Source organism: Arvicanthis niloticus, chromosome 24 (assembly GCF_011762505.2).
Source record: "Arvicanthis niloticus isolate mArvNil1 chromosome 24, mArvNil1.pat.X, whole genome shotgun sequence".
NCBI lineage: Eukaryota > Metazoa > Chordata > Mammalia > Rodentia > Muridae > Arvicanthis > Arvicanthis niloticus.
Genome location: NC_133432.1, coordinates 2,067,713 through 2,093,047, shown reverse-complemented (window position 1 = coordinate 2,093,047; position 25,335 = coordinate 2,067,713). Strand labels below are relative to the sequence as shown.

The 25,335-nt window shown below is 46.5% G+C and overlaps 1 protein-coding gene across 1 annotated transcript in view; it reads right to left on the bottom strand.

The window, feature by feature from the left end:
• Positions 1–310: 310 nt before the first annotated feature.
• Positions 311–25,335, bottom strand: part of Pitpnb (phosphatidylinositol transfer protein beta) — a 49,497-nt gene continuing 24,472 nt past the window's right edge. The window contains exons 8-11 of the mRNA XM_076922386.1: positions 13,733–13,810; positions 6,042–6,152; positions 3,943–4,065; positions 311–397 (exon numbers count right to left, since the gene is read on the bottom strand). Of these exons, the coding sequence (XP_076778501.1) occupies positions 347–397; positions 3,943–4,065; positions 6,042–6,152; positions 13,733–13,810 (363 nt within the window). The 3' untranslated portion in view covers positions 311–346. The remainder of the gene's footprint in view (positions 398–3,942; positions 4,066–6,041; positions 6,153–13,732; positions 13,811–25,335) is intronic.

The following is a 25,335-nucleotide window of genomic DNA, read 5'->3' as shown; positions in this document are numbered from 1 at the left end:
GCGTCATGTTGTAGATTATTAGTATCTGTTCCAGGTATATATATTGAAAATATTTTCTTTAGTATTTTTGTTGAAGACAGGCCCAGTACTTTGGAAAAAATGTACTGATCCCTTGGATCTTTACATGTACATATATATATATATATATATATATATACACACACTCATGTGTGCATCTAGGCCTATGGCCATATGTGCTTTACATACAGCTACAGGCATACACACACATACTCACACACGCTTGTATGTGAGTATGTGTGTGTGTGTGTGCCCGTGCATGTGCACACGTGTGCTGGAGTCGTCAGAGGCACACACTGGAAATGTCAACACTGAGACGCTGGTGGCTTCAGTCGTCACAGGCCGCACTGGTCCCCCTCACTTGGCCTTGACTCCGTAGCTGGAAGAAAGTAAAGAAATACATAGTAAGTTAGGCCATAGGCTCTCCTGAAAGACCCCACATGGAAAAACTTTTGGTAAAAATGTTCCCCACATACTGCACCCTACAACTTTGTTCTGTTTAAAAAGATTCTGGCCATACTAAAGGCAAAACATTTGTTTCATCACAGGGAAAAGTAAATTTGAAGCAGGAACAAATCATAGAAAGTTAAAGTGACAACAACTAAAAAAACTTTTTTAAATGAACATGAAATATAGAGAACTCTGGGGAAATCTCAGAAGTATTACTCAACTCTGGTTGGACAAAGCAGCCCCCTCTCATGACAGAGCACCTCTCGGGAAGACGGTGTGGGGAGGCAGAGCTCCACTAAGGGAGCAGCAAGAAGGCTCACTCATGTGCGGCCCACTGCTGTCTCGTGGACATCTGCAGAGAACACAGGCACCGCCGCTCTGTGGGGGCGGATCTGGAGGCTCTCTGCTCCACCTATGCAAATGCCACTTGGGCATATAAGCTCCGATAAGGAATACCACAGAAAAAATGTTAGGCGTACAGAGTAAAGTTAACTGCAAAGCAAACTGTGCCACCACACAGGACACTGCACACCTCCAGTGAGCTACTGAGGTCGGTCCCATGGTGTGGAGGGAGGAATCCTAGATTTCCTTGGGAATGACAAAAGGCTCTACTGAGAACCAGGTCCACTAATTGGCTGGCTATCAAAAGGTCGACCAGCTTCAGGGCAGGGCCACTAAATAAGCAGCTACACTGGCAGCGGAGGAGACTGTTACATTCGGCCTGGCCCACAGAATGACCCAGTGAGACACAGGTTCACAGTTTCTACAATGGACATGTATTCAATACTCAACGAAGAACCCCGTCAACACTGGCAAGAGCCCGTGTGCTCATCAGTTAACTCCCCATCACCAAAAGGCACAGGCTTTTGGATCCTCTTTTACCCGGTCTTCACTTACACAGTTTGATAATGTCTCTGACCTACAGGGGCTCATCTAGGCATCAGCGGCCGACGTGCCTCGGACGGAACCCTTCTTACGCATCTAAACGTAAAATAAAACCATGAGCTGCTAAAATGATCTGTGTAGGGTTAGTAAGCAAGTGGAGAGAAAGGTCTAGCAACAATTATAGACACTGCCTGCTTCTCATGTATCTCCGACGGGACGGAGTTCTGAGACCTCCAACTGGTCCTGGCTTCAACAGACTTACTGGGGGGAAATCTCTATAACAGCCTGGAAAGGTAACTGCATCTGCACCTAAACAAAGGCACCCATTAAGGCAGCAAATTATCAGGGATGAAACTGCAAGGAAGGGTCAATATGGTCTGAGAAAATGCTTTGGGGCGGGGCTCTGGACAAGACAGGAGGCTGTCAAGGTGCTGCTGCTGTGGCTCTTTATAAGAGCGGCTTCTCAATGCCTTCAGGTTGTCTAGGAGCAAGGATCAAAGAAAAGACACAGAGGAACAGAACATGGAAAAGAACCAGCAAAAGAGCAGGCATCTTTAACAGCTATAGACACCCCCCCCCGCGCAAACAAACAAACAAACAAACAACCCTCAAAGGACAACACCAGAAACAGATGGAAAACAAATACTGTACTTCTAAAACAACCCCTATCGCAGGAATAAAACACTCCTGTGACATCACAAGGGGCTATGTAAGGACAGCCAGCCCAGAATGCTGACTGAGATCTATGTAAAATAATTCTGACGTATTCACAGATGAAAATCCGCCTGCACCCTGAGCCCAGGACAGAGTGCAGCAGGTTCACAGGGGATTTCACTCAGTCTGAGCCCTGAGCGTCTTCAGTTCTATTTCCAAGCTGACTGGTAGAGCTGCTGTTGACTTCTCTGGCATCTACTGCCAGAGTGGGAGCAAGAGTCAACTCCTCCAGGCCAGGGGCTCTAGGTGTGTTCAGGTTTCAGTAGCCATGCTCTGTCCAAGGGTCAGGGGTCAGAGTGCTGAGCTCATCATCTAGTCACAGTGGTCAGTCTTTCTCAACAGAGAGTTCAGCACAAACTTACAGTAGGGCCAAGGTTCTCCCTGGGGCTGGCGTTCTGTCACCCCTAGTCTCTGGGAAACACTGTCCGGAAGCAGCTGTGCTATAGCTGGAGCAGCTGCTCCAGAGCTGACAGCATAACAGGCCAGTGTTCTGGAACCTAGAGGATCCTAGGAGGGAGTGCACGGCAGGCAAAGGTCCTTGCTGGGAGGGCTGGCATCTGGGCCACTCCTCAGGAGCACTAAGTGTTGAGAAGTGAGCACAAGGGGGTAGGAGGTATGGATCAGAAGACTGCAGCAGTGCGGTCTATGCCTGTGGGAGTACCCATGGCCAACCTCAGAACAGAGAAGAGGGGAGACTTGCATCATTCCACCACCCTGCCAGACCCAGAGTCTCAGCCTCATCGAGAGAAAAACCAAGCCCCTTGCAATGTTTCTATGGGAAAGTTCCTTCCAAATTCAATCAAGCATCTACTGCCAGAGTGGGAGCAAGAGTCAACTCCTCCAGGCCAGGGGCTCTAGGTGTGTTCAGGTTTCAGTAGCCATGCTCTGTCCAAGGGTCAGGGGTCAGAGTGCTGAGCTCATCATCTAGTCACAGAAAAACCAAGCCCCTTGCAATGTTTCTATGGGAAAGTTCCTTCCAAATTCAATCAAGCAAAAATAATCTGGAGCGAAATCCATTCATAAACTGAAGTCTGTCTATAGTTTACTTCAAATATCAGGTAGGTAAAGCGTTCTATTGCCCTATATATAAAGAGGATACACTGCACTCCTTTCTGAAGATCTCTGTAAGGCTGACTAGAAGCAGGCCTGCTCCAATCACCCGAAGTAACCAACTGCAGACACAAATCCCTCACTGTGCTACGACAGAGACACCATTCCTTTTGTGCCAGAGTCCAACTTCCTGCTGCTCCCCATGACCACACGGGGCTCTAGTCTCACAGGCCATCAGATACTACACCTGCAGGACTTGTAGAGCCTTGCAGGTCTGCTGGCAGGACCGAGATGACCGCCTGGAAGCCCTGAGGGTTCTGGACATGCCTTGGATTCACTTCCCACTCTGGGAATGAACTGCCAGCTGCAGACAAGCACGGCCCAGGGAAAAATCAAAACCAAATTCTTGCTTAACCATCAAACTATACCCTGACCCCCTGCCAAGGACCACTGGAATGTTCCTAGAGCTTCCCAAGACAAGAAGAGCTCACGGCTAGGTGGGCAGGGAGATGGCCCTCACCAGCCTAGCCTCGCCCATGGAGGAGCTGGGTGGACTGCTGAGTCACAGGCTTCTCCATCTACAGGGACAGAGACAGAGACTGTCACAGACACTGATGCACCTGGAAGTTTTCACAAGAAACACATTCTAGGTTAAGAAGGTTCCAGTCTACCTTCAGAAAGCATGAAGGGCATTAGTGTCTGAAAAACTCTGTTCTGGTGAAAGCAAACATGGAAAGAAATGGCCTCCAGCACTCTTCCTAAGTCTAAGAACTCGCTAAAAGTACACCTTTAGAGAGCAGACACAACCGTCACAGTGAGGCTTACTGTTTCTAGTTCTTTCTGAGTCTCGTCCTCCATTCTCCTAATGTCTTCCATTGTCAGGTCAATCCACTTGTCAATCCAGCAAAAGAGCTGGCGATGTAAGTTTGTAAATATCCGTTTTTCTTGCTTTTAAAACAAAGTGGCAAAAACATTCGATTAGTGACACATTAACTTTATGTGTCCCAAGCATCCCACAGAATGAACATGTGCTTAGTTTAAGAAGTCCATTTTATACAACAGCAGAGACTAGGCCAAGATTGGTGGTGCACTCTTTTTAAACCCCAGTCAATACTCAGGAGGCAGATGCAGGCAATCTCTGAGTTAGAGGCCAGCCTGGTCAATATAGTGAGTTTCAGAACAGCCAGGGGTATGTAGAGAGACTTTGTCTCAAAATAACATACACACACACACACACACACACACACACACACACACACACACACAAATTGTTTGTTCTTTTCAAGACAGGGTTTCTCTGTGAAACCCTGAAATTCACTCTGTAGATCAAGTTGGCTTCAAACTCAAGAGATTGGCCTGTCTCTGCCTCCTGAGTGCCACTACTTGCCTGCCTAAAATATAAAATCTTTCTATCAACAGAAACCTTAATTCTGCCCTATTATCCTTATATACAAGATAAAAATAAAAGAGTCCCCTGTGAGGGAGGCAAGACAGCTCGGCAGGTAATGGTGCTTGCCTCCAAGCATGAGGACTTCAGCTCAGTCTCGGGATCTGTGCAGTGGAAGACAAGACAGAACTCCCACAAACTTCTGCTCTCCACACCACCCAGGTGCTACACAGACCACACATAGCAAATAAACATAATTCAAAATCATTTTCAAAATTCCCTGTGAAATGAGAAAGAATCTCCCCTGCAAAAGGATTAATGGTCTGGTAGAAGCCAAGAGCACACGACACACATAGGCTCCTGCTGGCTCTATACACTGACAAGTACTCTCAGTGCCAAGGATCAAAGGTCAACCACGTGCTTCTACAATAAGACTACACCTCTGATCAAAGGGCATGCTGCACTTAAGGAAAGCCCGCAGTGCTTAGACATAAACAATAAAAAGCATTAGGCACTGTACATTAATTCTTCTGTGTTGTACATTACTGCCCTTGTATATCACACATACCCTACCATGTACACAAATACTGGTTTAAATACCCAACTATTTAAGTTGCATACAACTCTCCTAAAGAGAGCAAAGTAGATCCAACAACTGACTCTTTGGGGACAATTTTCAACCTCTCCCCCATGAACAGAAAGCTTTGTGTTTACACATTTGACTTCTCGGTATCTAAACAGGGTAGTCAATATATTGACAACAATGTCAAGACAAGAAGGCCAGTATGCAGAGAGCAAGCTCACAAGCCAGCTGTAACTAGGTAGAAGCAGCAAGGGTTTCGGTAGGCTAAAGGCAGGGAGGTCATCCAAGCTGCAGAACCTCTGTGGGAATCCAGTAGGGAACAGGGTGTCTTTTCTTTCCTAGGATTTCTTTTTATGTATATGCACCAAGTATGTACATGTATATCTGTGTACCTCATGCTCACAATTTCCTTGGAGGCCAGAACAGAGCGTGGATCCCCGCAACTGTGTTACAGATGGGTGTAAACCATCACGCAGATGCTGGGAATCAAACCTAAGTCCTCTGAAAAGCAGCCAGTGCTCTTAACCACTGAGCCATCTCTCCAGCCCCCAAGAACATCTTTTTAGTGACAATGGGAGGAAGTCCTATGGAAGAGGACATCCCCACATCCGGGAGGGGCTCTGTACTGAAGTGCGGAAGATGGGACAACTATCAGGAAAGACTGTGTTTCTCCTAAGGATGTCCCTCGAGGGCTGCAGAGATGGCTCAGGGAGGCTGAGGACACTGGCTGCTCTTCTGCAGGACCCACACAATGGCTCTAAACTGTTTCTAAGTCCCGCTCTGGATCATCTGACACCCTCTTCTGGCTTCCACAGGTACTGCATCTGGTGCAGACATACATGCAGGCACTGCACACATTAAGATAAAACCTGAAACAAACAAACAAACAAACAAACAAACAAAAGAAGAAAAAGTCTCTTAAGATCTCGTTATATCTAATCTGAGGAGATTTACCTTCTGGATGAAGTTCTCAACTTTGCTCTGCAGCCCCCACCACTTGAACTTGATGGTCACCAGCTTATAGGCACACATCCTAGGACAGTCAGGGGTGTTCGCCAGCTCCTTCTACATGAGAAAATTGAAATATCCTGACGTCAGCATTTAGGTTTTGACCAAAACAGACCACTATGGAACACCACCATGGACCTTTAGTTTGGAAGTTCTGAATCACCTGAGCAGAGCAGTGCTCTTCTCTGCCATCCAGCTGTGAGGTCAGCTGCTGTCACTGAAGCGCTTACCAAGAGGAGCCTAAACGGGGAAGCTGCCTTCCTAACTTCCCCTGGGGATCCGCTCATGACCTTCCACCATTTTCTGTGTTTCCAAATATCTCTAATGTAGCAGCAGTTCACGGCAGCAGCAGGCCACAGCCAGTGATGCAAACGCACACTGCTCACAGCATGGCCTGCACACACTGCTTCTGTTTCCAGAGTACCACACACTGGTATTCACTCCAATGATATCGATGGAAAAATCAAGTCTTGCTTGGATAAGTGGGAATGTGGTAAGCAACGGTCCTTCAAGCTTCGTAACTGCTATGGAGAAGGGTTTAGCTAAGGAGTACTGCAGAGCTGGGCACCCCAGAGCTGGGCTCCCTGACAGGTAACACACACTCATGGAGGGTTGGAGAGGTTGATAAGCCCTCCATCTGAGTATCCAGCTGTTCTACCACCTACTGTATGCAAGTCTGTCTTATCTACACATGGTCTTGGGGAAGGGCTAGTGTGTGGTGTGTGTGTGTGTGGGGGGGGTGAGTGCGTGTGTGCATCCACGTGTATTTGTAATGACAGAATAACACTGCTGCCCTTGGTGGGAGCCATTCATCTGCCATGCAGCAGCACACACTGCTATCAGTCATGGGGGTCACAGAGCTATGTCAGGTCAGCTCTGGCCCCCTGTCTTCAATCACCAGTAACAAGAGCCAGTTTAACAGTGGGAAGCAGAAAAAGGAAGTTTACTCAATGTAGTTACACTAAGAGAGGGACAAAGATATATGGAAGCTCCGTCAAGTCCACCTTTGGGGTCTTAAAGTGAGACTGAAGTTTAAACAGAGGGCCAAGACTATGTACGTCAGCCCTGGCAGATGTGATACTGCCCTGCACTGACCCATCCCTGTCGGGGTTCACTTTCATCCTGTGAGGTGTTCATGAGCTGTTATTGTAGAGTCTCTCTGGAAGACAACACAAACTCCCCCTCTGACAAGCACATTCTCCTTCTCCTAGCATTAAGAATCCCTGGGAAATTCTCGCTGTTGTGAGTCCAATGTTTAAATAATCAGAATGAGATAGACACACAAGTGTCTCTCTAGAATATTCTCATTTCTACCAGGCCAGCTAAATTGACATGTGCCTCCCTCTCCTTGACTGCAGGCCTGGCTCTAGGCTGGGCACTGGTACAGATGAGGTCAGTCAGCTTGCCTCAGAAGGCCCAGTTCTCCAGAAAGGATGTTAAGGTGAGCCTCCCACAGACCATTTCTTCAATAAGCAATGAACCCATGTGGGACCTTTAGCCCAGTGAGTGCAGCTGAGCGCGAGGCAAACATGGCTCCAGGGGCTGTCAGGTCTGGCTGCTACTAGGTCAGGAGCACAGCACCCAGCTGTGGCTCCTATGGTACAGAACCCCCAGGCTACAGTTTTCTACAGCTCAGCCACCACCCCTGTAACACTGATAGCCCTAAGCAACTTCCATCGGGGACAAGTCCTGGGTACTACAAGTCACACACGACTTCATCCCAGCCCTAAGAGTGGCACATCTTATTCTCTACAAAAGCTTACCTGTGAGCCCTTCAGCCTTCTCCCCAAAGCGAGAGGAGACTCGTTCTAATTAAAGGAGTGAGCCAAGTGCCCTCCACAGGCTGGACTCCAGCACACAGCGAGTCCATAGTGAGCCGGCTTCCTCGTGATGCTGCCAGGCTACTTACGCCAATTAACACAGCAATTTACAGAGTTTGCACTTAGCTATAAGAATTATTTTAAAAATTAAATGGGCCAAAAAAAAAAAAAAAAAAAAAAATCCTAGTTCTAGAAGCAATTGCTCTATACCTCACATGTTTGTTTATTTTCAATCTTCTTGTTTTGCATCCAACTTACAAGTAGTTATTAAAAACAAAACCAAGAACAACCCTTTGAGGGAAGAATATGCAAATCAACTAAACTCTGCTCAGGTAGACAAAGGCCCGCTGCCTCGACCTCCTAGCTGTCTTCTGGAGGCATCAGCATGTCACTGGAGTCACCAGAAAGCAGCGACAAATGTGGCATCAAAGAAGAAAAGCGGAAACACACAAGCTCCAAGTCTTCCTGCAGCCAGTAACATGTACATGGCACTGTGGGTGCCATTCCTACATGTCTTCCTGCAGTAGCTAATGTGTACATGGTATTTCAGGTGTTGTCCTGTTTAAAGAATCATCCAGTAATCCAAGCTAGAGCCTTTGAACTAGTGGGATGGCTCAGTGGGTACAGTGCCTGCTGCCAGGCCTCACTGCCTCGGTTCAACCTCTTGGTAGCTCGCTAAAGGAGAGCACCAACTCCTGCAAGCTGTCCTCTGACTCTGATGCATGCTATGGCATGCACACATATGTGTCTGCTCATGCATGAGTGTTGTGTCTACCCGTATGTATAAGCACCACATGTATGCGTGCGTGGTGCTTGCAGGGGCCAGAAGAGGGCATTAGATCTCCTGGAACTGGCTATGAGATAGCATGTAGATGCTGGGAACTAAACCCAGGTCCTCTGCAAAAACCTGCGCTCCCCCCAGGCTGTCTCTCTAGCCCCCGCAGGCTGTCTTCCCCCTTGCCCCGCCCCCAGGCTGTCTCTCTAGCACACCCCCCCCCCCCCCCCCCGTTTTTTGTAAAGGTATTTCCATTGTGACAGAAAGAAGTTCCATCCTGTATCAAGTTCCTAGGAGCTCAGCTGCTTTAAAAACAACTTCCTCTCAAAACAACCCAAAGGCAGGGAACAGAATAAAATACAGGCTTTTTACACACTGCTCCAATCCAGCCCAAACTGAAAACTTCATTACCCACATCAAGGCAGCTAAGGCTAGTTCATAATACAATTATTCTGCCAAGAAATGAGTTGTAAATAGATTAAAATTTTAAATGGCATTTTTTTTTAAAAAGGGGAACATTAGTTGGTTAACAGAAGAGCAACCAGCAGTTCTGTGAGACGGTGCCCCAAGTTCACAGAACCTCACATTAGGCTATTTCCCACATAATTCAAATTTCATCCATAATGTAGCATGTACTAGTTAGTTGCAAAATGTTTTCAAAATTGCATTTAAACCATTTGTACAGTCACAGAATTCCTTACATTTCATGTTACTAACTATAAATGAAACTTTCCAAGTCCAATCATGTTTTCAATTTAAGAGCACATATTAGGTTCCTCTGAGGCATGTGGCCGAGGCCTTCAGGGAAGCAGCGCACACAGCAGCCACACATCGTGACTGAGTACTTGCAGCATGTGTAGCTTGGTAAGATGGTAAGCAATCAGTCAACATTAGCCTCAAGAACAAACGTCTTGGTCTGTGACAGAGAAGTATGTACAAACATTAAGAGAAGTAAAGGAGACCGAGACCCAAGGTCCTCAGTCTCTCTCGCTAGCTTCATGCTGTAGGCTTGCTGTGGGAGGGGCAGAGCTGGCGTTCCTCAGCAGCAGAGCAGTCTCCGTGTGGTTCACACTCCCCAGTATTTTAGTTTTTCAGTGGTAGGCAATCAGAATGCTCAGTTTTGGCGGCCGAATTTGTAGTGTTAAGTTTCCAACCAAAATCACACAAAGAAAGTTAAAAATAAATGTGTGGCAAGGGCTGCTGCCAGTGTGCGCCAGCAAACGTCAACACAGGCTCACGGACTACATGGCAAGCATGTGTGCCGCAGTCGCAGGCAAGCCCCAGCCTTCAGTGCACGCTGTCTTCTCTAGACAGCTTTTACTTGGTGAGTCTTTTGGGCAGGCCTGGGCTGACACTGTTTTTCTACATGTCAAGCCTTGTATCTTACTGATTGGCATTGGTTTACTGACTTTGGACTAAGAGCCTACTGAGGGCACATGTAAGCAAGGCACTGCCACAAATTATGGTGGCTCCACACTCGGAAGACAGGGAGTAGAACAAGGAGACCACCCTGACCTGAGGCACCAACAGTACCACAGGGGCATCCAGAGGCCTCTGGTGGGGAGGGGGTTCACCATGGGGACTCTTTACTTTAAAAAAGTTCCAAAGAATGACCTAATCATAAGTAAGTTTATAAAAAACAGGCACAACAAACCCAGGAAGGCCCTACTTGTGAGGGATCAACAGCCAGTGTCACACCTTCGTCATCAGGGGTGAAGTCACCCTGTGCAAGCACACCTGCAGGGTCCTGTCTGATGGACTCAGGTGCTCTGCCACGTCACTTCCCAAACCAGGCAGCACAGAATTCCAGAGGCCTGAGGCCTGCAGGTCACCTACCTAGGAGCAGGGGCATTCCACAGACAAGCCAAGGCACGAGCTAGCAGGCAGCCAAGCATCCTGGTTGTTTAAGACATGGGCCTGTTCATTTTGATATCTTTGGGAGAAGTTTTACACATATAATTAAGGCATATTATGTGCTAAATGCACTTTAGAGACTTCACCTAAAAAGTGGAGTCAACAAACCATGTAAACCTCCTCTGAAAACATGCCATGTCTGTAAATGTCTTTATTATATAGAATACAAATTGTGGTCTAACTAGAAACCAGTTTGAGTTCCACATGTTACCTGCCGTGGGGTTTCAAACAGTACAGGAAGGAAGCACACCCTCAACTGCTCTGGGCCTCAGGCAGTCAGGTTAGGATCTGTAGCTCAGGAGAGCCACAGCGTCCACCTGGAAGGAGGCTTCTCCTCGGCAGCCCTGTCCACTGCTCCCGTCCCCAGCACACCACCTCATACCTCAGCTGACAGAGAGGGCTGCTGTCACCTTTTCACACATGTGGGATAGAAAGAGAAATCAATCAAGAGGACAGAGAAGAAACAAACTGGTGTTTCTACAATGTGAGCAGGAACTCAGACTGTCCCAGAGTGTGACTGAGCAGCAGATGCAGCAGGAGTCTGAAAGGCCAAGCTCTCGCTGCCAGCATTTTGAAGAGGAACACAGTTGCACACATCAAACCTCCGGAACTTCTGGGACAACTCCCTTTCCTGACCCAATCACCGTGTGCACCGCTGTCTGCTTTTCCTGACCTGATCACTGTGTGCACCGCTGTCTGCTTTTCCTGACCTGAAGATCGTGTGCACCACTGTCTGGGCACTGCAGAAGCAGGTGCTCTGGCACAGCCTCCTAGTTAGGAACGACCATCCATTTGTGGACACAGATGCTTAACTCTTCAACAGCTGTCTGCTTAAATGAAGAAAGATATGAGGCCTTTCACTGGGTTAGAATGACACCATAATCTTCAATTTGTTACGCTGGGTCAGATGTGGCAAACTGGAGAGCAAGAGGAACACACGTGTAAAATACTACTGGGAAGGAAGCCTTACCATGGCGGCTGTATCAGTGTCACAGACACACATCCTCCAGATGGAAACGTAAACCTACACATGCATGCGCATGTGTGTGCATGCATACATGTGTGTGCATGCCAACAGTGACACAGAAAAGGATGATGTTCGTCAGCAGTTCTGCTGTGAAGCACAATTCTTAATCAGGTTATGAACTGCTCTATCAGCATGCACAAAGTCACTTCATGTTGAACTCTAAGTAATAAAGTATAATTCATGTGCTCAGATCTTTTAATTTCCTTCTTCTTAAGGAAAATGAGCAGAAGACTCATTTTCGTACTCTCTGGAGCTACAGTGAACTCCTGGCCTTGTTTGTTTGTTTTAAGTAAAAATCTGTATCATATTTTAGGTGGAGAAAACCTGTGCTCATGACAAACTTGAACGAGAAAGTCTCCATCGCACCACCCAGCTGGGAAATGCTCTGAGCTGTGACCTTGGCTTAACAGCTAAGCCACACCAAGCACTCATTAAACACATAAGGACGAGGGGCATGGACTGAAGACCCAAGACAAATGAATCCTAGCTACTGATGTACAATGGGGAGACATGGATGGACACACACACACACACACTCATACAAAAAGAGGAGGCTCAAGAACTTGACCATCTGTCCTGCCTTCCTGTGCGCAGCACATGCTAGCTCCTTTAATCTTCCTCACAACTTTCTCGGTGGGTGCTGATGTCTGAGCTTTAGAGGGCATGAAAAGCTCGGCTCAAGGTGCACACTGACCACATCCTGACGCATGAAGTGCACGGACCTGCACAGGACTTGGTGAGTCTCCTTTTGTGCCTCTATCACTAGAGATGCCTTGACCACTCTGTAGAATTGTCTAAGCAGAGTGAAACTGTTAAGGACACAACATGACACACAAGAGGCAGAAGCATGACCTTTGAGTAAGGATCTGCCTCATGGCCAAACCTCACTCCCGTGAGCAGCACCAGACCCAGGCCTGTGAACCTGCAGGTACCACAGTTCCTCCTACAAGTCTCATCTGCATTTCTCTGGCCACAGTTCTCATTTATAAACCCATGCGTGCCGCCCAGCAAGATTTGGAAGGTTAAGTATGTCCTTGTACTGTTGCCTGGTACCACAGGGAACCTCCTTCAGCTGAATACACCGTGAATGACATTTACCACTGCTTGAGTATTAAGTCTTGTCATGGTTATTAGATTGGAAGAGTTTTAAACTATACCCTGGAAACAAATGTGAAAATACCACAAATGACGATTCTTTCTTTCCTTTCTAAGATAGGGTCTTACTATGTAATTCTGGCTGGCCTTGAACCTCTGGGTCCTGAAATTAAAGGTGTGAACTACTATACCCTGCAGTGAGTCATTAGCTGACGTGCACCATGTACAACACAGATACAACAGGGTCAGGACCACCACAATATCCTCTCTAGGACCAGCCGGCACCACACACACTGCTCCCTGAGGCTGTGGGCAGCCTGTTAGAACTTGGCTGCCAAGAAAGCCCTGTGAGTGAACAGTCTGCTCTGGTCAGGGGTTATGCCCTTCCTGGTCTGATAAACTAATCAGAATAACCAGCCGCTAACCCTGTAAGCCATGTTTAGGGATTCTGTTTAGTGTAGCAAACTACCCCTCTATAGTGTTTCTAATGATTCTGTTGGCGCTGCTTTTCCTATTTCATGGGTGGAGCGAAGCTGTGCTCTCTCTGAACACAAACACTTGCCACAAAAACCACTCTCTGGTGTCCTGCTGTCCAGATGTGTAAGTATCAATAAATGCCAAGGAAATACCTGGGTGGGGGGAGAACTTGTTTATAGTTGATATAGGCTAGACCCTACTATAAACCTTCATTTAACATGGATTCTGTACTGTCTGGAGTCAGGAGAAGACACCATAGTCCCCAAAGATCACACCACTTGCCTCTCATCATATTCCTCAGCATAGCTTGGCACACCACATGTGTGGCACACTGAGGGTGGCAGCCTGGCTCTGTTCCATTTGTTAATGCAGCACACACTCACAGGCCAACTGAAACTGGCCCTGAGTCTTTATCACAACAAAACCCTCTGTGCAATTTAACCATCACCAACCACCTCTTTAAGACTTAGAACCTAGCAACTGTTATGTTTGCAGGACTCTGCTTGTCAGCATGGTCAGCAGCCAGTACCTTCCAGTTAGGTCCCAGAGGGCCTCTCTTGGTCTTGACTGACTGGAATAATGCAGGGTCTTCATCAGCTTTGTAGTCCTGTAAAGCAAAACAGAGTCAGAGATGAAGAAGGAAACCAGAAACCCTTCTTTAACCTTGCCAGGCGTCTTTCCGAAGCTAGAGTGCTGTGTGTGTTTCATCCTGTTAATTTTTAAACTTGTCTCAACTATGTAATTAGAAGTGTGGAGCCCCGAGAGAAGCCCACCAAGACTAGTAGCTGGGCCCTCAAGAGTTTAAGAGTTTCAGGCTCTAACAGTCATGTGGACACCACGCTGTCAACAAGACCTGCACTTGGTGACCCTGGGCTGCCACTGCCACTGTGAGCAACTACTATGTGACAGCAGTCAGGCCTGCTCCTGTACTCTGTTATGAGCAGCAGGGATGGGTGAGTGAGGCCCTTCTGTGACGGCACAGACAACCCCGAAGTCCAGTGGTTTTGCTATAGGACTTTTATTTCCCTCAATACATCCTGCCTGATCGATTGCAGAAAGTGAGTTAAGTCATTTTATTTCTCTAAAGTTCTGTCTCCCTCTCCTGCTCTCTTCATTTCCCTCTTTCCCCTGTTCTCTCCACAGAAGCAGAGTTATGTTTGGAGGATGAGCAAATGGCTGCGCTGACTGTCATGACCCAGGCTGACTTCCGAGACCCAAAGTGCTTCACAGCGTTGGTGACGGGGACAAACACTGCAGAAAATACCCAGACAGGCCGAGAGGAAACCTTGGCTGGAAGCTGCGCTCCAGATAAGAGCAGTTCAAGCAAAGCACGCACAGAGCACGCTCCCAAGTCCAACATAAATGTTCCTAAAGCAGAGAAACTACACTGAGAAGTGGCTGCTTACAACTCCACAGTTAGTAAATGCACATGGCATGCTAATAATTCCAAAGGGGGGTTATAAAGAGATTATATAGAGAGAACTAGAGTGGGGACTAGGAAAAAATAATAAACTTGAAAGAAGCAGGTTTGGGTAAACATGTGACCCTGGACTATATGCCTGTCTCAGCCCAGTCTAGGAAGCCAGAGAAATTGTTAAACTTGTGAATCTGGCCAGCTACACTAGGTGTCAATGACTTGGCTATCTGAAATAGATGATGTGGGAAGGCCAGAGCATGACGCCAGTTAGCTTTCCTCAGAAAGGACACCCGGAGGAGCCGCCCTCAAGGGCCAGACAACCAGAGTCATTTCACTTATCTGGCTACCAGTTAGGATAAATTCAAACTCCAACTTAGACCTGCATCATAAAAACTAGTGTGCTTCCTCAGACTCAGGAAAGAAGCAACTAAACAGGCTGTCCCAAGACTTGCACTCACAAGCAGAAGTAAGCCACCCTAACAACAACAACAACAACAACAACAACAACAACAACAACAACAACAACAAAAACCCTATGAGCCACTGAATCATTCTTTCTAGCACAGAGGTTCAAAATTAAAGCCAGAGACAGGCCTACTTCCCTCACATTAAAAAAACATCGTTACATTAAACACTCTCCAGAGTTCCTGTGGAACCACACGGTGATCAGGGCCAGAGCACGGGGCTGGTTCCTAAGGTCAGTCAAGAAAAAGGCAGACAAGGCAAAACAAACCAAAACCCAAGAAGAATGCATGTAACAACTACTAAGAGAAGAGAGAACATTCAGTCAGAATTAAAACCAAAGAGTGTCAGCCAAGAACACATCTCTTACAAGAGACAAGTGTGCCAGTCTTCATATTTAAGAGCAAAGAGGAAGGCATACCATGCTTAGGATATTTTAACAATTAAATTCTAATCATCCATCTACTGTCCAGAAGGCTGGCCATGATCTGCCCACTTATTCCCTTTGAGCAAGAAGCCACACACCCCTTTTCTCTTACGGGCTGGGTGTGATGTTGCTGTAGTCATTAGCAGCCATGTTTTTCCTCAGCTGTAGGGACTGCAGAGTGAATCCCGCACATTCTGAACATGAGCAGCTGGCAGGTAAAGGCTGTTATATATGTCACTGATAAAGAGCACACAGAAGGCTAATGCATGTTACAGCTAGGAGACAAACCTTCATTTTTGGACGCAGTAAAATGTGAAAGGAAAGAAGGAAATGGAATTTTAGAACTGAAGATAAAAAACTGGAGGTGCTGTGAACTTTAACCCTACCCACATCCATAGAAAAACTCTATGTGAATCCACAATAAAGTGCACATGATTACTCTAGTGTTGAATAAATAAACCCAATGGCACTAAACAAAGGCAGTTCAGACACTAGGACCAGACAACTTGTCAAAAAGGGGGAACTCAGCTTAAATTCTGGTCAGTGTCAGTCACTTCCAGGCTGGCCCCAAGGGATCAGTGAAGGACAGAACAGTCAGATACCTCTCTGCCATCCCATGCCAGGCAGCCACTCCACACATCTATGAAACCCACTTGCAAACTATAGGAGCTGAAAACCTTGTGGAAACATCACTGCAGATCTGACACACTATCCACAAAGCACACCTATGAACCTTCGTCATCAATTTGAGCCATAGGCTGCTTTTCTAAAACGTGTCATGAAGATCGTCACCCCTTGTGGAACCAATATGGCTTCCTATACCTGGACTTCACCCAGACTCTTTTTAAAAGACTTGTTCATTTTATGTGTATGGGTGTTTTGCCTGTATGTGTATCTGTGCACTCCACACGTGTGCACTGCCCTTGGAGGCATTAGATCCCCTGAAACTGGAGTTACAGAAGGTTGCAAGCCACTACATGGAGGATGGGAATTGAACTCTGGTCCTCTGGAAGAGCTCTTAACCACCGAGTGACGTCTCTACAGCCCTCACTGAACTCTTTGATCTCTGCCTTGGCTCACATGGCTACACCATACAGGGCAACCAAAGGTGTCAGCAATCTGGGAGTGAACATTTAAAAAAACCAAGACGTCAGTCTCAGCATCAGGGGTGTCCAGGTGGGTCTTTCTGAGACAGATACATAGAATGAAACCTTCTCCTCTTTGCAGCCAACATTAAAGACATTACACTGAAAGCGTAACATGACCCAATTATTGACAACAGCACTGTAGCCCTGACAGGTGAGAATAATGCACCTTGTCAAAACCTAGACATTTTGCATTTGCTAGTTTGAATCTGTAAATGTTTAATCAGTTGAATTAAGTAGCATATTATGAAAGGGTAGGAGGTGGATGCAGTTTTCACAACCTCAAGTTTTGTATCTCTACAATTAATTTTTTAAACAATATCTTCTTGCTGCAGTTGTATTGTTGGGTATCTGATTTGGTCTCTGAGTTTGAAAACTGTTCGATTTATATCCATATCACAATGAACAAATATATTCCTTCACGTATGACAGTTTCAGCATACAGAATGCGACCTCAGCTACCAATTACAGCTGCAAATGAGCAATAGTGTGGAATGAGACAGCCTGCTGGCTTTGTTAGGACTCTGTCTCCTGTGGGATCCCAGGGGAAAGGGAGGCTCTGATGGAGAGAAGCCCCTGGCTCCTGGTTTATTGTGCTTGCCACCAGCTGCAGACTTCTCATCTCATTAGTTCTTTTAGAATACTGTGGGTGAAGACAGCTGCAGTCTATCCAGTCTCCAGCTCCTGGGTATTCTGAAGGCTGAATCTGCTATGCACTTTCTGTAATCCTTGGAAAGAAAGAAAGCAAAATTCACCAGGCCAAGGAAATGCACTTTAGAAGAAAACAGGCTTTAAAATCATGTCTAAATGGAGAAAAATCTTATTACTGAGGTGCACTGTGCTTAACATGTTTTTGTGATCTAATTTTCATTACCTATACAACGCCCAGAGCCTGGTCAGGATAAGGGCCTGGTAAATGCATCATTATCTAGCTAGGCGCACCTTCCGAGACACTGCTTGTCTTCCAACAATAGTCCCAACGACACAAAAGCACAGCGGCATCAGCATAAGACGTGTTTGGATTAGTGCTAACCAATACTGTGTCACTGACACTCTCATTGAAGTAAAAATGAAGGCGAATGGAAGCCAAGACCCCTCGGAGAACAAACTAACGTACGATACGGCAAATCAGTGGATCAGCGCCTCCACGCCGGAGTCCCAGAACGCAGTCATTAAATCCATATAAGGAACTGTTCGGCCCTGGCTCAGAAAAGCTGTGCTACCTCATGGGTACGCATCTGTTACTTACTGCCACCCTCAACAGAGACCCTCAACAGAAACCAGATTAATTTTGAAGACAAAGAATATTAGTTTTATGAATCTTTTAGCATAGTGGCTGTTCCCTAAAATGCAAGCATAAAACCTGTGCTGAGCCAACCTAAATAAGTCCTTGAGCCCAGACTGAACTCATGATTATGAATGGGGAAGGGAAGTGGGTGGTGAGCTTGACAGCTTGTGCAAAATCAAGATGAGCCGAGACACCAGAAACTGCTTAAAGTAATCCTGGGTCAGCTAGCACAGGTGTGGGCGAGGCGTGAGGAGCAGCTACTCCAAAGCCCAGCTCCTGTGACACCTGCTCATAAAGACCAGCTTCACTGGCTGGCCAGGGGATTTCACAAAGTGAATGTTAGGGTCTTGCAGCCTGCTATCAAATGTTCTGTGTTAGCATGTGATGATTAATTAGGTGTCTGTTCAAACAGCTCAGAGATAATCTTGAAGTTAAAATGCATGGCACTGCTGCTCAGCTTAGCAGAGCTTGAGGAGAGAGGCTGAGTGGAAGTGAAGACCAATCAAGCACTCGGTCTATGAGCACTGCTCCACCCTTAAATATCCTAGCCTTAGGAGAAAGGAAGGACAGGACAGGACAGGAAACGGCTCTGACCCCAGTGCATGCCTGGGGCTGACAGAGCGGTCAGCCAGCTTCAAGTGTTTGTGTTGAATGTTACTGTGGCAGGGAAATAGCTCTGCTATATGGTACAACAGCAGAGAAAGAAATAACATTTACTAACCTGTTTAAGAAACTGATTCCAACAGTTATTTTTCCAATCAGCAGCTTTCTTTTCTGTTTTTAATTACATATCCCCAGTGACTCCTCACCCTTGCAGGCTCCCACAGAGTACCATTAATACAGTATAAGTAAATCTCATTAATTCAGGTCCTACCACCTTGGAGTTTATAATCACTGGCATAGGGGCTGGGCTGAAGTTTATCTTTGCATGATCTATGAAAAAAAGATTTGCTACACAAATTAATAGAGTAACAAGATCTCAGGAGGGTTGTTTAAACAGTTCACAAGTGTTTTAGAGCAATTCAGAAGCCTTCATTTGCATATAATTATTATGCTAATTACAAATCATTCTTATCTATTCATTAAAGCAGAATCCCAAAGGACCACTAATTGTCAATAACTTGTTGGCCTAGTTTCTGTTACTGGATGTACCTCAGAGGAACAAAACTGCATTAAAAATATTGTATGATCTAGCGGCTTCATGAATCCTTCTGCTTTCCCCAATGAATGCTGAAAGCTGCCTTTATAAACACCTGTTCTGAGATCAAAGGTGTGATCCTAGAGGCTGGGGAGTGTGCACAGAGCAGTCACTGTCTTCCTAATGCCACAGAGATTCCCCACACAGGCCTGGAGTGGCACGATGATCCCAGGTGGATTGAGTGTTTACGATAGCCTAGCTACCTATGGCCATTCGGATGTCACCACAGGCACTGCCAGGTTAGAGAACAACCTGACTAGAGGCTTCTTCCTGCTTCCCAACACTCTCCTTTCCTTGTCAGAAGTCGATGCAGTGTTTATGAAGACAGAGCCCCTCCCCCCCAGCAATGTCAGCTAAAAAAGTTGACTACCAAATGTGTGATGCGACACTGCACACCTGACACCAGAGCAAGGAGGACAAACGTGCTCCCAAAGGAGAGAGATGAGGTAGAGTGTGAAGGCTCAAAGAGCCTGAAGCAACTGCCTGTGCTCCCCTTTCCGGCCCCTCCCCCAAGGGAGGTGGGCTCACTGGTGTGGGCATGCTTTATGTACAGAATGACCACGTGTTTAACAGTACCCTTCCTTTATGTTTATATAGGTATACTGCTTAAAAGTGAAGAGCCGTGCCATTAACCATAGTACTCAGGAGGCAGAGTCAGGTGAATCTGCTGAAGGATTCCTGATTTTTTAAAACAAAAATCAAAAGACAAAGGAACAGAAAAACAAAGAACCACACCCTACAAAAACCTGAAGCACTGAGCTGGGCAACCTCCTCAGCCGACCCAGGGGCCTGCAGCGTGAGCTGTGGCTCAGGAAAGCTCAGCACCTGTCTAAAGGCAGAGGAGGAGACGCCACTCTACAGTCTTCCTCTGACCACCACATTCGCACCCCAGACCCACATCACCCATCACACTCCACACACACACACACACACACACACACACACACACACACACACACGTTTTCAGGCATTTAAGACTGTAGATGTCAATGAAATGAATTAATCCATAAACATGCCAATGACAGCAATGGTGTCCCCTGAACACTCATATTAAACCAGACCACCTCTAAAATGTGTTTGGCGGTGCTTTAACAGTTTGTGTCCCCTTTGGCTGACACACATCACAGAGCATACTACAGCAAATGCCATCAACTAAAAGGAGATTGCCCATTGCCTGGTCCAGGTGTGCCCTACCTACTGTGCAGCTCCTCAGCCCAGGGTCCTGTGTGACACATTACAAAGCCATTTCCTTTCAGTAACAAAGCACTGTTCTTGCTGGACTGAACCAGACAGCACAGCAGTGCTCTCTGCTGTAACCCTGGGGAAGGGAAAGGATGGTCTCTGCTTGACCTCATTACTCATGCTACAGGAGCAGGGATCAGGCTGCTGTCTGCAAAACTATAGCTGAAAGCAGGGCTGGAGGACCTCACCCCTGCTCAGGCTACAGTCTCTACATAAGTCACACTGACACCAAGCTGGCCACACCTTCAATCCCAGGACTGGGAGTCAGGGGCCAGCCCGGTCTATACAGCAAGTTCTGGGCTAATCAGGGCTCCAGGGTATGACACCTCTCTGTCTCTCTCTGTCTCTCTGTCTCTCTGTCTCTCTGTCTCTCTGTCTCTCTCTCTCTCTCTCTCTCTCTCTCTCTCTCTCTCTCTCACACACACACACACACACACACACACAAAATTACACCTCTGAAAACATATTTTAACAGGAAGCTGTTCAAAAAAATTTCTGGCTCTTGGAAGCCTTCCTTCACCCACCATCCCCACTGTTTTTCTTCTAAAATCTGGAAGAAACTTAAGTTGGTAGTCATGCCCAGTCAGAAGGTACTTTTTGTGGAGATGCTTTTAAAGACTGATTTTCAACAGAACCATACCCATGGAACAAGCAGTATGATATTTTACCACAAGAGGGCGCTGCTACACATCATGCCTCCAAAGGCACCAGTCCTCTGTAAATCCATGGAAGTGCTTGACCATGTAAGGCAGCAGACTAAAGTGGAAAAATATTTTCACATTTATTTTTAGTGGTAACCATGCTTGCATTTATTTATATCATCTTTGAAGCTGTTGGTGGTGGGAGAGAATCCTTTACAACTCGCTATAAAAGAGATCCACCAAGGGCTTGCTTCATTCGAGGCAAAGACTAGTGAGATGACAATGGAAAGTGTCCATTTCCTGAGCATGGCCAGACCAGCCACCTCTGGCCTGAAGCTGTCTTCTCCCTCCGTTTGGGGAGCTACTTCACCCTGCAGCCATCACTGCAGTGGCCACTGGGTCGCAATCCTCCCACCTTCATGTGTGCAGCGTGAGCTGAGCCTCCCAAGGTCTACCTCACACATCACTGATTAGCTACATGTTTGGGGCAGGGGGAAATGTCTCGGCTCTTCTTACAAACAAAAGGGACTAAGTGTCTGCTCCCATGAGAAGGAAGCAACCAAAGGACTCGTGGATCAGTCAGACTTCTCACCAGGAGGCCAGCGCCAGGCTGGGGAGGTGGCTTAGCAGGTAGAGGTCCCTAGACACCAAGCCTGCTGACCTGACAGCAACATGGCTGAGAGAAAACCAACTCCTGCCAGCTCTCTCTGTCTCTGTCTGTCTCTGTCTGTCTCTGTCTGTCTCTGTCTGTCTCTCTCTCTCTCTCTCTCTCTCTCTCTCTCTCTCTCTCTCTCTCTCGCTCTCGCTCTCTGTGTGTGTGCACGCACGCGCACGTGTACACAAACAGCTTATCTTGGTCATCAGGGTGTCACCTGCCACAGTTAATCTGGAACTTTGGGTGAACAAAACTACAAGAAAGTATCAGCTCAAAAGCTGAAAAATAACAATGACCCCACATGGTTTAAACTAATTTTCTATTAATCCAGCCAGATTCTATGCTATAGAACTCTTAAGAAGGGGAAGACCCCTAATGCAGACTGTTTAGAAAACATATTCTTCTGTCTCTAGACAGTGCAGTAAAGCATGTTACCAAGAATATCCATCAAATAAATACAATGTATAGACATGGCCTAGCAGAACTCAAAATCAATGCCCAAGCCTTTCCAAAAACACCATAGGGCAGACCAGCCAGCACTGCACACAGTAGGGCCAAAATGCACACTCCTCTAAGTCATATCCTTACTAATGAGTTCAGCCATTTCACCAACTTGGCAAAAAAGGGAAATTTAAGAATAACTTTTTGTAAAAGTATGTAAACTTGTAATTTAAAACATTTAAAACCAAACTGCGTATAATTTCTAAAAGTAATTTCCATAATTTCAGAAAAATGGGCTTAGCGGGTAAATAAAAGCCTGCCAACCTCAGCTTAACCACAGGAACCCATGGAAAGGTAGAAGAACAGACTACAAGGGTGACCTCCAGCCTCCACAGGGCAGTCATGACACCTTACCCCAATACACAGCACACAAAAACCCAACACAAACAATAATTAAAAAGGGGGTGCATTGTTCTGCCTCCCCAAAGAGACCCAAAGATCATAGCAAAAGGCCAGTGGAAAATAGGCCAACGTACACACTTTGAACATGACTTCATGCCTGGGTATAGTGGTGCCTGCCTACAATCCTATCACTCAGAAAGCTGAAGCAGGGTTAGGAGTTCAAGGCCAACCTGGTTACCTCCATCTCCTTCAAAGCCCCACAAAACAGACTCAAAACAAAGACCAAGGATCTTCTTCACCCTCCTGGCATAAGGCTGCAAGGCTGTCTGTCCCAGGCTGTCTGTACTGCTCAGGAGCAGTTTAGATGAAGCCAGCCACCTCAATTATAGTAGTCGTGTACTCATTTAACAGCCCAGCCTACAGCAATCACCAGAGACGCTCCCATGGAGGATGGAGGGAGGCTGCACTGCTGGCCACACAAGCCACAGGCCTGCAATCTACTCCATCAGCCATTGACAGGTTAAGAAACTTGTGTTCTTTAGATGGGTACAATCATTCTTTTTATCTGCAGAAATACACACTAGACCAACACACAGCGGGCTCTAGGCTCTAAGAAACACTTACCAGGCAAAGAGATAAAAGCCGGAACAGGCAGAGTCCCATGCACCTGGAGCTTTAAACCTGGGACAAAGGCTGAGGTGCCTACATAACTATCAAAGCAGACCTGGCCTCTAGGTTCTCCGGCTTCCCTCAGGCCCTCAGGGTGTGGTCTTTCCCCTCCTCTTCTCCCCACAGGGCCCAGCCCAGCCTAGTCATATCCACTGTGAACTTCCCAGATGTTTCTGCTTCTAGCCATGTGATCCCACATATCTATAATAAACTTTCACCTTTGCCATACCTAGAAGCAGCCATGTGGTTTCCTTTTTATTCCTTTTTTCATTAAATACCAAGTAAGCTGGGTCTTACTATTTCATTGCATCAAGGAAGTAACAGAGGCCTTGTGTTTCTGAGAAGCAGGGGATGAACTAGCAGGTGCTCGTTGGCTGTAAGTAATGTGCTCTCAACTTTCCAACTGAGCACCTACTCTAGAAAGTGAACTTCCCAGAGTACCTTTGGGTCTTGCTCCTGCTCCCTGTCCCCAAACCCCCACTGACCAATGCTGGGGAAATGGCAGCTCAGAAAATATCTTAACAGAGCACATCACATAAAGGTTAAGTGAATTCTGAGCCTGGACATCCACCTGAGATTTCTCCTCCTCCTCTCCAGCCTTGCCCAGATGTGGGAACACAGGCCTACATCTGGAGCAGAGTGCACTGACAGTGAACTAGAGCAGAGTCACTGACTGGGAAAGCTGGGCAGTCTGTGCTTCATGGGATTCCCTAAAAGAAGGGTAGAGAGAGGTGTCCTCCTCATAAGGAGGTGGTACTAAGGAGACCCCTACTCTGCTGCCAGACCCTATGTGGGAAAGCTACTTACAAGAAGTCTTTCTACTGGAAGAGACTAGTGCAAAAGATGGTGGTCCAGAGTCCGGAATCACCAATCCTAGGATCCTGGTCCAGGCAGTGGAGCAGGCACCTAGGATGCAGGGCACAGGAACATTCCAAGCCCACAACACAAGCCTGCCCAGGGAGAACATGTGCAAACGGGGAAAGCTGGAAACAAGGAAGGAGATCTGGAATGAATATGACATGGAAACAGCACACTGGCTTCAAGGAGGAAAGTGGGGTGAGGGGCTCAAACAAGCGGAGGCGCTGAGTGAAAGCCCTGTGTGCACTCTTTCCCGTGACTCAGAAATAGCTGCCTCTTCCTCTTCCTGTCAAGGAATACCATCTTCAGTCATCTATCATGTTCCTGAAACTGTGTCATTTTTGGTTTCAAAGTGTCTCATTTGAAAAACAATACTTTGGCCACAAATAAAAATATCAGTCATGCTGAAACCTGAGGGGAAATGGCGTTCTCTCTGTACCTGCTGTGTTTTATGATGGGGGAAAATATTGTGCATCATATCGAGCTATATTTTTATATTTTAAAAGACTGTTCTTGTGCGTGTATGCATGCATCCATGTATGTATGTGTGTGTGAGAGTGTGGATACCTATAGACCAGAGCACATGTGGGGGGCCAGAGGACAACTTGCAGGAGCTGCCTCTTCTTACACTATGTGCAGCCGGGGGACTGAACTCAGGTCCCCAGAAGCTCCCTTCTCTGTAGAGCCACTTCGCTACCCACCAACTGTCTTTTTAAATCAGATCTTTCCAGTAATCTAATACTTCAGAATCACTAATATAGGTCTATTACTAACTTCTTTTAAGGTATATTAATATCTTTAGATGTAAAGATATAAAAATGTCTTTAGATATAAATAAAACTTTAGATTTCAAAATTCTGAGCTACCATTTATCATTTCTACTACAGAAAAAGAAACCCATCCTGGAAGTTATAAAGTCACACAGCATGTGTTAACCTATGAGAAAAGCTGACAAACTCTTTCTCATTTCACATAAATACCTTTAAATGTGGTTCCAATTTCTCTTTTTTAAAAACTGCTCATTTCTTTCAAATTACTTCCAAAACTGAAGGTCTCTGATGTTAGTGGTGTGCACACTTCAAGTTCATGAGCCTTCCTCTCCTGGGAAGTGACTTTTGTATACAAATCATGGAAAGCTACTTAGACAGCGTGCTGGGCCTGATTAAAAGGGCCATATTCAAACGGTGTGCCTTAGCAAACAAAGCAGAAGCAGATGTTCAGGGCTGCGTCTGTGTACATTCTGAAACAAGCTCCAGCTACACATGAACATCTCATCAGGGCAGTCAA